The sequence below is a fragment of the Pyricularia grisea genome, chromosome I (genome assembly GCF_004355905.1).
Source record: "Pyricularia grisea strain NI907 chromosome I, whole genome shotgun sequence".
NCBI lineage: Eukaryota > Fungi > Ascomycota > Sordariomycetes > Magnaporthales > Pyriculariaceae > Pyricularia > Pyricularia grisea.
In genome coordinates, this window is record NC_044973.1 from 2,287,284 (window position 1) to 2,302,069 (window position 14,786).

Below are 14,786 nucleotides of genomic sequence, written 5' to 3' on the forward strand. Positions count from 1 at the left end.
CATTTCCCTGCATGTCTGGGTCGCCTCAGGGTTGTCCTTGCCCCTTGGGAACAAAATTTTTCTTTAGCTTAATTGAAGGTTACCAGGCGAGGGGCGGCGCCCCATATTTCCATGGTTTTCGTCCTATTATAGTTTAAAGATTTTAAGGAGTCAAGTAACCTTAGTAAAAGCAATCTAAAAAACGTCTCAACCCCGGAATTTTCCAAGTCCCGGTTCCCCAACTTCAACTTGCTACCAAGCCTTTGCCAGGTCGGCGCTCTCGAGTCCCGAATCATAGCCTACGTACGCACAACCTACAGACAGTACTTTGTATAATCAGCCTGTTGCTTCGCCACGCCCTTGTTCCTGGCCACTTCAGTTTGATTGGGCATCTGATGACGAAAAAATAATAATCATAAACTTTCGTTGTGTGATTCATGAAAGCTTGATGTATACGAACTATGCGATCTCTTTGAGGCTGAGAAATTTTGATCTTAACCCAGTTCACAGAAAAACAGGCATGTGTCTTGAACTTGGGCCCCACCCATGTCTTTCCTCTGGCTCTCTATGCCCCAATGCTACCTCACTCTCCTTAGTCTTTCTAGGTATGGAATCAACTCAATGCAGTGGCGCGGAACCAACATGTTCGTGCCTACCTACAGAATTGACAGTACCATGTCGAACGCTTTTTAGCTTTTACGGAGAATATGCCATTTAGTTTTATTTAACTTAATTGCAATTTTTACCCCTGGTTGACGTTGTATCACTAAACTAAGCATACCTACATACATACAGCGGGCTGTTCCAAAGCCCAACGCACGTCACAACTATTCTCATTTTGGACAAACATCCACCCCCCCTTTTTTTTACTCTAGTTTCCTCGCCTCAGCAGCTTCGATGCACTTCTTTTCCAGTCAGATTAGGCGAGGATATCGGCACAGCAACTTCTGGGTGCCCTCTTCCTCGTTGATGGAGACAGTGGAGTAGACAGGGCCGCGGTGACGGGTCAAAACACCCACACCCCTACGGATTACCTTGATGTTTCAAGCACCCGTCTTTCATACCCCTGCCCGGCGTCCGACATGGGGCTCTCTCTTCTAATTTGGCGATTCTTGGCGGGTAGCCGGCTTGGCTCTCCCCGAAGTTCCCTTATATTCATGTCATCTTCCCTCTTTTTTGAGCTGTTCTTGCTCTGATCTTCCTTCCCAGTCTCAATCATACAGAGATCCATCGTTTTTCTTCGGACCATCTTTGAAATTCTTAATTTTTACTTTCAAAGGCTAGTCCTTACTGTTTGAAGCGCGAGTCGCCGATCAACAGCTTCCTTCTACTTCCTCCTCTTGCAAACAACACGGTCTTTCAACGAACCATCCACTACTCGTTATTATTATTATTTCAAAAAGGTGTCAACCCGAAGAAATTTCAACTTTAAACTTCAAAAATGCAGTTCTCTACCGTCGCCCTTGCCGCTCTGGCAATGTTTACTGGTGTCGATGCTCAGACCGTCCACGCTGTCCGCGTTGGCCAGAACGGAACCATCTTCTCGCCCAACAAAATCACCGCTCGTGCTGGCGACATGGTTCAGTTCATGTTCATGGGTGGCAACCACACCGTTACACAGTCGCCCTTCGACGACCCTTGCCAGCCCATCAGCAAGACCATGAAGAACGTGACCGGCATCCACTCTGGTTACGTTCCTTTCGCCGCCAGCGCCGCCATGGGCCAGATCCCAGTTTACACCGTCCGTGTCAACAACACCAACCCCATCTGGCTGTACTGCGCCACCGGACCTCACTGCAAGAACGGCATGGTCATGGTCATTAACGAGCCGTAAGTGCATTTCGAAGAATTCTGAATCTTGTGGACAACCCATTTGCTGACTGACCGTCCCTTGTTATAGTACAAACCCCCAGCGTTCTCTGGCTGAATACAAGAAGGCTGCTTCCCAGATCACCGGTGCCGCTGGTGTTCCTGGCGGTGTCACCGGTGGACAGTCCGGTAACACCCCCACGAACGGAACCACCGGTGGCAGCACTGGCGGCAGTGGCAGTGGCACTGGCAGTGGCAGCGGCAGTGGCAGTGGCAGCGGAAGCGGCACTGGTGGTTCCACCCCTACCTCCGGCGGCTCCGCACCTGGCTCATCTGGCACCACCGCTCCCGTCGCGGCTGCCGGCTCCATGGTCGCACCGAGCCTCAGCCTGCTTGCCGTCGCCGCCTTCTCTTACCTCTTGTAAGCGGGTGGAATGCATTTATCGTTCTGGGGTGGTCAATAAAAGCCGCGCCGCGGGCTCCCAGATGAAGCGGAGCGTTTGGTGGGTTGTAATAGGCCATAATTCTTGGATGGGGGCTGTCGCGATGAACGAAGCCGGTGTCCGTCGCTTTGGACATATCAGAAGGGTTTATTGATCTTTTTGAGTGTCCTATGCCCTGGCTAATGGCCGCTTTGTACATTTGGGCCTTTGGCTTTCGCCAATTTTTCTTGCGTGCCCATACCCACACAAACCTTGACTGCAGCGGTGTGCGCGTTTATTACTTTTAGTGGACTAGACATTTTCTTTTTTGAAGTTAACGATGGATTTTTGAACTCAACTCCTTTGCCCCGTTTGATTGTTTCATCAATTCAGTGATCTACTAAAATCGCGGCTATATCGATGTTCTTTTCTTCTTCCACTGCGGTGTCAACCATGCCTTTTTGTAACACACTCTGATACCGAACTCCACCAAATCTCTCTGAATGCTCACGTTATGGGACATTGCCAAGTGTGATATGTCAGTTTGTGGAGCTGCATTTGCATCATGAAGTCACAAAAAAAAAAAAAAAAAAAAAAAAAGAGACGGCGTTCCTATCGGTACTGCAAATAGGATGAAACATGGAATAATGCCTTTCAACGGCGGCTGAACTTTTGTCTCACTCGTTACTTTTGTTCCTTTATCTTTCTGGATGTTTTTGTACAGTTGCCATCTGATATTGAGGTCATTTCAAGGCATGAGCATAAGATGTATTTATGGTCAACCAGTAGGCAGATATGAATAGCAGCGAGCAGTGGTCATCCGACCGGTAAGATACTTATTTAGCTGTGGGGGTTTTTTTTTTTTTTGCTTCTTCTTTCTTGTCTGTTTTCTCCTCGCATTCAAGGACAACAGAAGAACCTCGGGGCAAAGGCACAATCGACATATGTTACTCTACCCAGGCTTATGTTACAAAGAAAGCTGCCTTGATCGGGATAAAGAACCTAACAAGAGTTTATATACTATAAGATGAAAAATGACCGAAAATCGACTGGTTCAGAAAAAAAAAAAAAAAAACTCCCAGATGAGGCTGTACCGCAATGAAAGGGAAACGACAGTGTCCAAGGATGTCATGTAGCTCAACATAGGTAGGTAGGTAGGTAGGTAGGTAGGTAGGTAGGTAGGTAGGTAGGTAGGTAGGTAGGTAGGTAGGTAGGTAGGTAGGTAGGTAGGTAGGTAGGTAGGTAGGTAGGTAGGTAGGTACCTAGGTACGTATCTAGATATTGCAGTTCCCGCCATTACTCTTCTAATATAATATCTTACTTGCTGCGGTGCACATAATCAGTTGAAAGCATCTTACCTAGGTGTCTACCAATATTTACAAACATGTATACAATCACGTCGGATGGTCTCGCACTGAAGCCCGACAAGACTGCTGTTGTGGGCCATTGTATCATTTGATCTCACAACCGCACTACATATGCATTGATGATTATAAAATCTACCAGTAAAACGTAGTTGGGGGATTCCCTGGGTATAAAGATGGAGGATCCTTTCATAAGCATAAACAAAAGCAAGAAAAATAATTTCTAAGAAAATCACTTTTGGTCAACTAAAATCAGTCATCATGGGATGCTGCATGAGTACGAGCCATGAAGCCTACATCCAGGAGTATGAGCCAGAAGACGAAGCTGGTATCGAGTCAGGCCATTGAAGGAGTGAAGCGCCCACTCCGAGGCAGTGGTCATGAACCAGATGGTGTGGTAACTAAAGTCGGAGACATTGCCAGGGCTCAGTGTGGTGCACAGCTCACGACAGTGATAGTCTACTTGACATGCGCTGTCAACGTCATGGGAGGTAGTAGGAGCGTAGAGTATGGTCGTCCGAGTTTCAAGCACGAGGCACTTGTTGAGGAAACATGGCATCAGAGGACGATGTAGGGTAGATAATGCAATATGCTACTAATGTTGTGGCTGCATACTTGGATTTGTAGCTTGAGCCTGCAAATTTACTGCTTTACACGTTCGCCCGAGAAGGACCGTGCCGCCAAGGGAACCCTTTGCATTTTCTTTTTTTCTCTTAATGATTCCCAGAAAACCACAAGCCACCAATCAAACTATTGTCCACCCGCAGCATCCTTCGTCGTCTTCTTGTCTCCAGGAATCTTCCTCCTCGGCCTCCCCTCCTGCGCCTGCTTGCACAGCTTCCGCTTCGGCTCCTTCTCCAGCCAGTCGATCCGCCTCTTGACGCGGCCGACGTTTCTGTACTTTTTGTGGTTGCGGAAGAACTGAACCCAGTGCTTGAGCGCATCGTGCATCTTCCTGTCGGCCTCCTCCCGCTCCTTCTGGCGCATCTCCTCGAGCTCCGCGGCCGAAAAGTGCTTGTTGACCTCGGGGTCCTCGATCGGCAGGAACATCTCCTCGACTCCGCGCATGTCGGCCGTGCGGTCCTCGGCAAAGCACCCCGTCACGTAGGCGCGCGAGGCGTCGACGCCGGCAAAGAATTGGTACGAGCCGCCGGGCCCGTAGGTGCGGCGGTTCGCTGAGACGTCGTAGATGGTGCCGTTGATGGCAAGGTAGACCGGCTTGTTCTCGTCGGAGCCGTCGAAAGTTGCCAGTTCCTCGGGTGTGATCCATATTGGCTTTCTCTACAAGTGAGGAAGCCATGGACTTGGTTAGCCAGAAAAGCCTTCAAGGCGAATGAATCACTGTACGCGAGAGCGAGCATATGAAAGCTCCCGGCGGGTGATTGGCTTACAAATGGGTTCGGAATCGAGTCAAGGTGCAGATACTTCATGGGCACCTCATAACCGATCGAGTAGGTCTCGCCGCCACTTGCCAAGTAGCTCAGGCCGCAGTAGGCGATGGCCAGGCCGACGGTGAGCCGGAGGAGATCCCACCAGGGATAGTAGACATCTTCCTCGTCTTCAATCTCCTTTTTTGTCCGGATCTTTGTGGTGGACGGATCAATCTTTGTCCACTTGGCCTCGGGCGCCGGCTTCCTCTGGCGCAATTCTCCTTCGTCCGCCATTGTTGTTTTCGTGCTCTCAGGGCGAAAGTAGGTAATGCGCCGGGCCTGACGGACGTCCCGGGCGAGGGAGAGGGAACAAACAAATGTAATAAGCTCGAACGAGCTTACAGAGTTTGAACAGCTCGGATTGTGGGGCAAAAGACAAACAGCAAAAGCAACAAGTTGAACAGAGAGGGGGAAAACACCACAAGAATGATACCGTGGCCATCACGGAATGCGATGTTCCATCGACAAGAGTGGCATCGTACAGTATAAATTGGGGAAGCGACGGGTGCGACAAGAAGGGGTTAGGGTTGTTACGCAGTGGCTCGAGCGGATCAGCGAACTATTAGTTCTTGAATAGTGGTTCACGGAGAGCAAGGCCAGTGGTCCAAATATAAACCGAACTAAACAAACTAAATACAAGCGCGAAACAAGAAGCATCATGGCCAAATCCTTGATCAGAGTAATATTTTTTTGGCATTTTTTATCTGAGGTCATTACTAGAATCTGATGCAAAGAACCGCTTGTCTTTTGCATGCTGTCCACATACTGTATGCACTGTGTGCGATATGTCCCCCCCCCCCCACATGTAGGGACGGACGCGCTATAGTAGTTTTGTTCTCCAAGCAGCGTAGAAACACGGGTAAAGGATCTTTTTTGAACCTTGACATGGAATGAATGAGGTTGATCAGAAAGGCGAGCCCCTCGTAGAGCGAATGCACGGCTCTCGAGGCTGGCCGTGTGGAGGCGGCCCATGCTCTCCAAGGTTCTCCAGTACTCTGGGTACCTAATAATGTTCAGAACATGCCTCTGCTTAACGGAACAGATGTGAAAGCTGTAGAAAGAGTCGGCTCCAAGATTCCTCAAAGGTCAAGTAAAAGTTGTGGTGCAACCTTTTCCAGGTCCTCAACCTGTAGATAGCAGCGCTAATGTGTCAGTAAGCTGTTGACTTGTTGTAGTTCTCAAGGCCAGAAAAGACAAAAGAAACGGCAAGCCAAGGATTTACTATAAATAAATAAAACGAATCACGAACTCACCTCCAAAAACCTCCCATTCCTCTCCGCCGCCGTCCTCGCGATGGCCTCCTGAACAAATATGTCAAAGTACCTCGCCACGGCCGCGTTGGCTTCCTTGGACACGCGCGTCGTGTCCCTGTCAAAGGCCTCGTGCAAAAGCCTGCGGAGCAATTCGGGCGGTATCCTCTTAGGCTGCTCTTCCTCGCCCTCCGACGCAAACTCATCTATGTCTTGGTCCTTATCCTTGTCCCTCGTGCCGACCATTTCGATGTCGGACGAATTAGTTCCTCCTGTCCGTTCGTCATCCTCTGGCTCGTCCTCGTCGACGACGGTCTTGCCTCCTGACTTGCGCACAGCAGATCCCTTCTTGGATGCGGCATCGCCTGTGCTATTTTTGGTCCCGGTCTTGGACGGTGGCCGACCACGAGGCTTGGAGCCGGTGGCTGCAGACTGCTTAGGGGGCATGTGGCAGTGAGGGAGGGGTTCTTTGGTGGCCAATAACTGGGGAACAAAAGGGAATTATGCTATGGCAAAGATCTTCAGGAGCTTTGGCCGAATTGACAGCGATTGACCCGGGAGTATTGACTTCAAGGCGGGCGGAAGTGAAAAGTGACTGGGAAGGTGTTAGTTCTAGTTTATGTTTGTGTTGGGATTTGTATGATTGCTTTGCCCGGATGTTAGACGCGTCTGCAAGAAATTTTGCAAACGTCTTTCGACCTCTGGTACACTACAGAAACTGATGCAACAAGACACTCTATCCCCTCACATTCACAATTGATGCAAGACCGCCAACAAAACTTTCGCTCAATCATTGCAAGATTATCCTGGATAATTCGATTCACGACCAAGTGCGAGCATGGTAATTAAAATCATTGCATTTGACCGTCATGATCTGAACTGTCAAAGAAAGAGATCTATCAAGCCGCACACAACCCACAAAAAGCTGGTAGGAGAAGAAGTTGCAAAGTACAACAAGGGAATTGCTCAAAATTTAATAAATTACAGCGGTCGATAGAAGTCGGCCGGGCACGGGGTAAAATGCCAAACGCCCCGCTAACTTTTTACGCCGCGAAGCTCCCAGCTGTCATGGCAAGAGATTGCTTCTCAATCTCCGAGTCGGTGTCAGCACGCCACGGAACCTCCCACCTCACTTTATCTCCACCACACGCCCCCTGTGTTGGCTCTGCCACGCCCACTACAGCGGGCGTATTATTGAGCCAACGTACACCCCCTCTCCACAGCTAGACCAAAGGTCAAGGCATTTAGCCCGATCCACCCTTGAAGGCCTTGCCGAACATGATGAGCTGGAGCTGGTCGTAGATCGAGAGCACACCAGCACCGGCGACACCACGGAGAATGTTGGCACCAGCACCACGGAAGAGCGACTTGACACCCTCCTTGGCGACGATCTGCTTGAAGGCGTCCAAAGAGCTGCTGTACTTGACGGCCTCACCAGAGGTCATCATCATACGACGACGGACAGTGTCAAGGGGGTAAGAGGCGATACCGGCACCGGTGGTGACGCACCAACCGAGGGCGAACGAGGCAAGGAAGTTGGTCTCAAGCGAGCCAGTCAGGACGACGGGCTTGATGGAGTCGTACATGCCGAAGTAAAGACCACGGTAGACGACGATACCGGCAACGGAAGGACCGAAACCACGGTACAGACCGGCAATACCGTCAGAGGCGAGGGTCTTGCGGTAGACGTCGACGAGACCGTTGAACTGACGGTCACCGCCACCCTTGGCCGACTTGGCGTCGTTGGCCAGACGGGTACGGGCGTAGTCGAGGGAGTAGACGAAAAGGAGCGAAGTGGCACCAGCGGCCTAGAGTCTGGGTCAGCAATAGCTCAGAGGAAAACGGAGATCAAGTGTTTTTTTTTTTTTTTTACTTACACCACCGGAGGCCAGGTTACCAGCCATCCACTTGGCGTAACCGTCCTTGTCCTTCTTGTAGCCGAACATCTTCTTGAACTTGTCACGGAAAGCAAAGTTCAAGGCCTGGGTAGGGAAGTAACGGATGACGTTGGCAGTGTTGCCACGCCACAGCGACATGACACCCTCGGCCTGGCTGGTGCGCTTGAAGCAGTCGACGATACCCTCGTAGCGGCGGTCAAGACGGCCGGCGCGGATCATCTCCTCCTATATGGCTGTCAGCGTTGTCTAGGATGTTTGCGATATTCATCACGTGATGGCCCCGATTGATCTGAACCCGTAGCGCGTATCATCTGCAGGCATTGCAGATAAGGGAGAATCCGGATGGATTTTTTTTCACATACCTGGTTCTGGACCAGAAGCTTGACACGCTCAATGGGAGCAGCGGCAGTCTTCGAGACGGCGGCGGAAACACCACCCACTGTTGTACATGTTAGGATCTTTAATCGTTTCTTTTGATAGGAGCCATGTCCGAAGCATTTTTTCTTGTGGATCGATTCGATCGACGGGGACGGCTAATGGGTAGAAAACGTACTCAAGAAGTCGACCACGAAGGGCTAGAATTGGAATCATAGCAATGGTCAGTACATTGATTCTTAGAGATGCGTTGATCTGTAGTTGAGACGAGGAAAGCTAGCTTCCCGAGCTCAGCCGGCAAACGTCGAGCATCGGCGCCCATCTATCGTAGTCGACTCAACAATCCAAATCGACCGGCAAGTGATACATGCGGTAGCATTGAATCAATTGATGCCATTGACAAGGTTGAGAGTTGACAGTTGATAGACCGGCGACAATATCGCGCGTTCAACCGATGAGCGCTGGGTGTCGCAACTGGGTAAAAGCGTGGCAACTTACCGGCATGCCCATGATGCGGATATCATCTTTGCTCGTCATCTTTGCGACGGTTCAAAGCAGTGCTCTGAATATCTGAATGGAGTGGAGAGTTTTTTTGCAGAAAGAAAGGAAATGCAAAAAGGCCAAGTGGAATGAATGGTTCAGAAGATGGAAAAATTTAGGAGAGACAGTGTTCTCTGCTCGGGACTTTATGGGAAGCTCGACTGGAAAAATTCGGGACAAGGATCAAATTTTGTCTAGCACGGCCCCACAGCCCCTGCCGGGGCAACACCAATATGTGGCTCGTGCTCCAAATTCGCGCGCCTGCAATCCGACCCGCCCCGAACTAGTAGCACCTCTGTAGTTGATCTCCAGGGGGCCACGCCGTCGCTGATGCCGACCAGCCTCTAGACTAGGTGGTTACATGAAATGGAGCTGGTTTTGCTTCCCTGTGCCGAGAATGAAGGACCCCGAGAAAAGAATTTTCAAGTTTTAAATGCCATGTCTACGCCATTTTTGATCGGCATCCTTTGACAGATGTAGACTACATGCTCTTCATATTGACTTATAATTGATATTCATGCGATTTAGTTGTCGATTGTCCTTGACAAGCATAGTTCATCTTATTATACCCAGCTACAAGTTAAAAAAAAAAATTTGCTTTGCGGGCCGTTGGTTATTGGCTCCAGCTATCTCTGGGTAGGTCCCATCGACGTCCGGGCCAACGGCGGATATTACCTGCTGGGCCTCTTCAAATAATACCCTGCTTTGCCGGGGAAATGTAGTCAGTAAGCCGGTGGCTTTCTGGAACTGGCGGCGAATGCACGAGAAAGTCAATTCCTTTTGAGGTGAGATAACGAGTCAAGCCTTTTGATAATTATTGATTACCTGTTCACTCAAGACTGAGGTTTTCAGGCGCCAAGTGTGATTGTTTCATAACTTTGCTCGGTGTCTGCAAAAATCCTGTAACTTACATGTGCCATTTCCAGGCGACTCGAATCGCCACTGTAGGTTGCCATCCATGCCAATTGGCGCCTGCTCTTTGAGGACCAGGAAGGCTGGGCATCCCGAGAAGGCCGCCGATTGGGTGGGCTGACGCAACCTTAGCCGAGAAAATTGCGACTTTTGGAATCGCTTGAAGGCAACGGAGTACAGATGGATGGGTGTCGACGGCGTTGCCGGGTTTTTGGGTTCTATCACTTCCTACTACGTCAGATTACCATAAAGCCGTGATTTGTTGCATGTATAAGCGCAAGGTAGGTAGGTAGGTAGGTACCTATGTCGGTAGATACTGCAAGGCAGATAGTAGCCAAGCGGCAGTGGTGGCCCTCCAAGCCATAGCCTGTTTCCCTCGGCGACACATTACCTTAGTCCTTGAGAAGCTCAAACGCTCTGGTTCGTCTCAGCTGCCTCTAAACTTTTCAAATCAAACAATCTACCCTGTACTCGAAAACTCACACCTAGCACAGGACTCACGGCTCACACAATCGACTCTAACGTTTACTTCGCCAAGATTCGTAAGGCAAGGACTGAGTAGTTCTACAGCAGTGGCCTGCTCGTACTTGTCATCAATCTGGGTTTTAAGCTTACCAACTTCTCTCACAACTTGACCTACAATTTCCATTATCACAAAATTACAAAAACACAACAATGATTCAGAATGTTTTGTTTCCGTTTTGACTAAGGCATCATGACCATTCCGTGCCATGCAGTCCTCAAGACAGTGTAGCCGTCTATATGGGGTCCTTGTTGGGAGATCAAATCCTCCCTGCCTTATGATACACCAAGTGCCGAAAGACCAACTCCTAAAGATGTGAAGCCATAACCCATCCGTATCCGTTGTTTGCCCTGAGCATGGGCTAGAATGGAGTCCCTCGCGCCTGAAGTTCCCCCTCACAAAAAGCAAGCAGTCGTTGAAAGTCGTGAAAATGAAGGTGCTTATTCGGCAGCGCCAACGGCCCGGGCTGTTTGGAGTCAATTGTGTCAGTCGCACTGCTAATGATTTAGCTCCAAAGATGCAGTCCTCTACCCGCATGCGCGCAGAGAATTTGCTGTACATGGATTGCAACATACTGTAGATCTTCATCTTGCTGTGCGTGACCACGGGCTTGATCTGGCCCTTCTCCTCCAGGTCGGCAAGGCACTGGCGAGCCAGCGAGCCGTTGATCTTTAGCCTGTCGACAAGAGTGGCAATGGTGACCAGGCGGTACGACTGGACGTCCTTGTAGAGCTTCTCGGAGGTGGTCTTGTCCAGGAGGACGGCGTGCTGGGCCTTGTCCTTAACCTTTCCCTTGGACCACTTCTTCTTTCCTTTGCCACCAGCGGGAGCCATTTTGTCTAGTTGTTTTGGTGGTCGTTGATGAGGTTTGGCGGTTTGCTGATGTGGTGGGAAGTGATGGTCGTTGAGCTGGTCGGTCTGCGGAGGGCGATTTGTGCGAAGTCGAAAGCCTTGGTGAACCGCAGCGTTCAAATCCACACTTGGGCAAATCGAGGGGCTCCTGCCTTGAGCCCTAAAAAATTTGGAGGCTCACCCAATGAAAACCCTCGACGCACGTGGGCCAGCCCCACCACGTTTGGTGCGGCCACGAGATTTGGCAACCAGCAATTTACAACCTCTGCGGCATTCGACCTTAAGACAAAAATCCGCTACTCCCAGCAAACCATTTCGTCCACGACCAAGTCGCCTAGAGTCCTTTCACGGTCGGTCAGATTCACCCAGCAAACATGTCTGACAACGGAGAAATCGAGGTCGAGGCCGTTTCGGGCTACCAGGTCCTGCCCAAGGATGTTGTCGCCGAGATTGGCAGCATCAAGCTCTTCAACAAGTGGAGCTATGAGGACGTCGAGATTCGCGACATCTCATTGACGTAAGGAATTCTTGGATCTTTTCGCCCGTCCGATTGTTGTCTGCGTCTTTTGGCTCCCTGGGGTGGTTCGCAGAAAGACGAGAGATCTTTGGATTCATGGCATGCAAAGTACGAGGGGCAGCCAAGTGCTAGAGAAAGAGCCCCCCCAGCAAGCGGATTGGGACGAGACAGACGCAGACAATAGGAGGCACAGAACCTACGATGCGAGCAACACAAAGGCTGACATTGGACATCTGCTTTCCAGAGACTACATTCAGATCCGGTCACCGGTCTACATCCCCCACTCGGCTGGCCGTTATGCCGTCAAGCGCTTCCGCAAGGCCAACTGCCCCATCATTGAGCGTCTTACCAACTCTCTGATGATGCACGGCCGTAACAACGGCAAGAAGCTGATGGCTGTCCGCATTGTCGCACACGCCTTTGAGATTGTGAGTTGTCTCGCAAAGGCTACCACAATTGGCCGTCCTGGTTGGCAATAGCATAGTCTAACTAGGAACCTTTCAGATCCACCTCATGACCGACCAGAACCCCATCCAGATTGCCGTTGACGCCATTGTCAACTGCGGCCCTCGCGAAGACAGCACCCGTATCGGTAGCGCTGGAACCGTCCGTAGGCAAGCCGTCGATGTTTCGCCTCTGCGCCGTGTCAACCAGGCCATCTCCCTCCTGACCACTGGCGCCCGCGAGGCTTCGTTCCGCAACGTCAAGTCTATCGCTGAGTGCTTGGCTGAGGAGCTGATCAACGCCGCCAAGGGCAGCAGCAACTCGTACGCAATCAAGAAGAAGGACGAGTTGGAGCGTGTGGCGAAGAGCAACCGTTAAGGAATATTTCCTTTTTATGTGGATATGGGGACGGGCGCAGAATCGGGCTGCTGGGTCTGTTTTGCTATTTGGCAATCGGAAAGTTCTTTCTCGGGGTTTATGTCTCTCATCGGAAAGTTGCATTTGCGCGTTCAGGCTTTTGGCAAAGGTGGATTGCGGTTTTTTCTCCAACGGCAATCTTTGTCACATAGGGCTTATCTAAAAAAAAGAAAGGCTCCGCTCACGGGAGGGCGAATCACGAAGACCATTGAATTAAATACCTGTGCTACGTTCCCTTGTTGCTGTCGCTGGTTGCATAAGGTATTCTTCGGTTGCCCTGGCTGGTTTGCTAGTCGATATGTCTCTGTTAGGCTGTTGATGTCAATATGTTGCTGTTCCATGGCCGGACCTCCCCTGAGTATCCGTCGGTGGCCACGCCAAGCCTTTGTCATCTGGCGCGTCCGACTACGTTAGAGTGACGGTGGCGGCGTCATCTTCATCGGGCATGGTGCTGTTGTCATCATCAAGAGACATGTTGCCTCCTTCCATTTTCTTCAACACATTGTCCAGTTTCATGGGTTGATATGGTTGGGTTGAGGATCCTGAGCCAGGGCACCATCGCATATTCGGCCAGACACCATCTGTGATCGGGCCCTTGCAGCTAGAAGCCTTGACAGAATCCACCTAGGGATCTTTCTCCAGGTCTTCCAGGCGATTGAACATGCCAACGTGAGGGATGCCTTCTTCCCACCACTCCCCCATCTCATCGTCGATCTTGAAGCCAAACTTTTCCCAGAATGGGACCACCTGCTTCTGAGCATGGACACATACGAGGCCATTCCACCTCAGTAAGGATGTGGGGTAAGCTGCGGTTGCGGCCGCTGCTTCTATCGCAGACATATTTTTGTTGCTAGGTTTTTAGGGGGGGTCAGCCAGACTTGATCACGCACAATGCTTCAAGTTGATATACTTACGGGTTAAAGTACGTCGGGTGCTCTCTCAGAAACTCCAAGGCTCGCCGAACCAGCAGACCGCCGATAGATAAACCACGGGCATTCCGAGTGACTGCCAACCTCCCAAGCTTCACGTAAGGCTCCTGGCCGTCGTGGAGGCTGGTTGGCCGATCAGGCACGTCCGGCCGATACGCAGCGATCCTCCTCCTCTCGTTTGTCGGGAGTGACCGCAGTGCTTCCAAGTCAGCAGCCCCCGCACCCTCTCCCGGCGTTGCGATGCCCCGCGGCGGCGCCAGCTCGGCCTCGTTCACAAGCTTGCCGTCCAGGTACCTGCCGCCCGGTCTCGGGTGAGGCGGGTGGGGAAACGGGACGCACCTCAGCGTGCCGGTCGGTTCCGCACTGGACTGACCACCCCGTGACGCCTGAATCTGGCCTGCATCCTCACCGCTAGTCTCGCTCTGCCTGATCTCCCCCGTGCTTGCATAGGTGACCCAGTGGCAGCTGCGCGGGTCGTCGTCATCCATCTCGTACTCGAGACAGACTCCCTGCTCGCGCACAAATACCTCTTCGCGGACCTTCATGGCATCTATGAAGGTCCTCGGTATGGCTGGGGGCTGCTCGGACGGGAGCTTGTTGCGATCATATCCCGTGTAGTCAGTCGGTCCCTGGAAGCTGCAGAAAGGGGTAGGGGTGGCCGCCATATTGTGGTGGATTCGGCGAATGGCCGTCCGATGCACTAAGTTCCAGTAGCGTGTTTATTGGCAAGGTTTACTGGTCGTGGCAATGACTTGTCTACTGATTGATGAGGTGAAGAATTGAAGTCCAATGAATATGATACTAAAGAGATGCGTTGTCTTCAAAATCTAGTTCTAACAGTTCTAGTCGAACTTTTTTTTTTCCGTGAGACAATTTTGGTTTAAAAATAAAAATAATAAAAAAATTCAGGAGACGATTTACAAATTTTCTTTCATTTCGTGTGTGTTGCACAGTTGTAGTAATCCAGCACGCTAACGAGGGGTTGTGCCTCCCTGACTGAGAGATGAATTGGAGCAAATGGAAGGAGTAGACTGGAAGTATGTAAACAATGATTAGGTAGGTAGGTACTCGGGAAGTACCTTGGATTGTAGACCTTGCGGTTAAATGATGATCATGGAATGAGGG

The 14,786-nt window shown here is 50.8% G+C and overlaps 8 protein-coding genes across 8 annotated transcripts; 3 read left to right on the forward strand and 5 right to left on the reverse strand.

The window, feature by feature from the left end:
• Positions 1–816: 816 nt before the first annotated feature.
• Positions 817–2,581, forward strand: PgNI_05708 (uncharacterized protein). The gene is made up of 2 exons (XM_031125739.1): positions 817–1,809; positions 1,880–2,581. Exons 1-2 carry the CDS (start codon positions 1,421–1,423, stop codon positions 2,211–2,213), a joined length of 723 nt encoding a protein of 240 aa, XP_030982875.1. The 5' UTR covers positions 817–1,420; the 3' UTR covers positions 2,214–2,581.
• Positions 2,582–4,133: 1,552 nt separating this feature from the next.
• On the reverse strand, positions 4,134–5,449 carry PgNI_05709 (uncharacterized protein). Its single transcript, XM_031125740.1, has 2 exons — positions 4,966–5,449; positions 4,134–4,855 (listed from the first exon to the last, which is right to left on the reverse strand). Exons 1-2 carry the CDS (start codon positions 5,236–5,238, stop codon positions 4,325–4,327), a joined length of 804 nt encoding a protein of 267 aa, XP_030982874.1. The 5' UTR covers positions 5,239–5,449; the 3' UTR covers positions 4,134–4,324.
• Positions 5,450–5,665: 216 nt separating this feature from the next.
• On the reverse strand, positions 5,666–6,880 carry PgNI_05710 (uncharacterized protein). Its single transcript, XM_031125741.1, has 2 exons — positions 6,258–6,880; positions 5,666–6,131 (listed from the first exon to the last, which is right to left on the reverse strand). The coding sequence occupies exons 1-2, from the start codon at positions 6,699–6,701 to the stop codon at positions 6,084–6,086; spliced, it is 492 nt and encodes a 163-aa protein (XP_030982042.1). The 5' UTR covers positions 6,702–6,880; the 3' UTR covers positions 5,666–6,083.
• Positions 6,881–7,096: 216 nt separating this feature from the next.
• Positions 7,097–9,224, reverse strand: PgNI_05711 (uncharacterized protein). The gene is made up of 5 exons (XM_031125742.1): positions 9,026–9,224; positions 8,706–8,727; positions 8,515–8,591; positions 8,132–8,377; positions 7,097–8,062 (listed from the first exon to the last, which is right to left on the reverse strand). The coding sequence occupies exons 1-5, from the start codon at positions 9,062–9,064 to the stop codon at positions 7,499–7,501; spliced, it is 948 nt and encodes a 315-aa protein (XP_030982043.1). The 5' UTR covers positions 9,065–9,224; the 3' UTR covers positions 7,097–7,498.
• A 483-nt stretch (positions 9,225–9,707) lies between these two features.
• PgNI_05712 (uncharacterized protein) lies at positions 9,708–10,176 on the forward strand (the record flags this gene model as incomplete). The annotated part of the gene is made up of 2 exons (XM_031125743.1): positions 9,708–9,852; positions 9,994–10,176. A coding segment is annotated over one exon (144 nt), but the record flags the coding sequence as incomplete, so codon positions are not given.
• A 243-nt stretch (positions 10,177–10,419) lies between these two features.
• PgNI_05713 (uncharacterized protein) lies at positions 10,420–11,465 on the reverse strand. Its single transcript, XM_031125744.1, has 2 exons — positions 11,078–11,465; positions 10,420–10,968 (listed from the first exon to the last, which is right to left on the reverse strand). The coding sequence occupies exons 1-2, from the start codon at positions 11,334–11,336 to the stop codon at positions 10,943–10,945; spliced, it is 285 nt and encodes a 94-aa protein (XP_030982045.1). The 5' UTR covers positions 11,337–11,465; the 3' UTR covers positions 10,420–10,942.
• A 163-nt stretch (positions 11,466–11,628) lies between these two features.
• PgNI_05714 (uncharacterized protein) lies at positions 11,629–12,965 on the forward strand. The gene is made up of 3 exons (XM_031125745.1): positions 11,629–11,871; positions 12,116–12,299; positions 12,376–12,965. Exons 1-3 carry the CDS (start codon positions 11,729–11,731, stop codon positions 12,691–12,693), a joined length of 645 nt encoding a protein of 214 aa, XP_030982038.1. The 5' UTR covers positions 11,629–11,728; the 3' UTR covers positions 12,694–12,965.
• Positions 12,966–13,131: 166 nt separating this feature from the next.
• PgNI_05715 (uncharacterized protein) lies at positions 13,132–14,326 on the reverse strand (the record flags this gene model as incomplete). The annotated part of the gene is made up of 2 exons (XM_031125746.1): positions 13,132–13,582; positions 13,647–14,326. 2 exons carry the CDS (start codon positions 14,324–14,326, stop codon positions 13,357–13,359), a joined length of 906 nt encoding a protein of 301 aa, XP_030982039.1. The 3' UTR covers positions 13,132–13,356.
• Between the last annotated feature and the right edge of the window lie 460 nt (positions 14,327–14,786).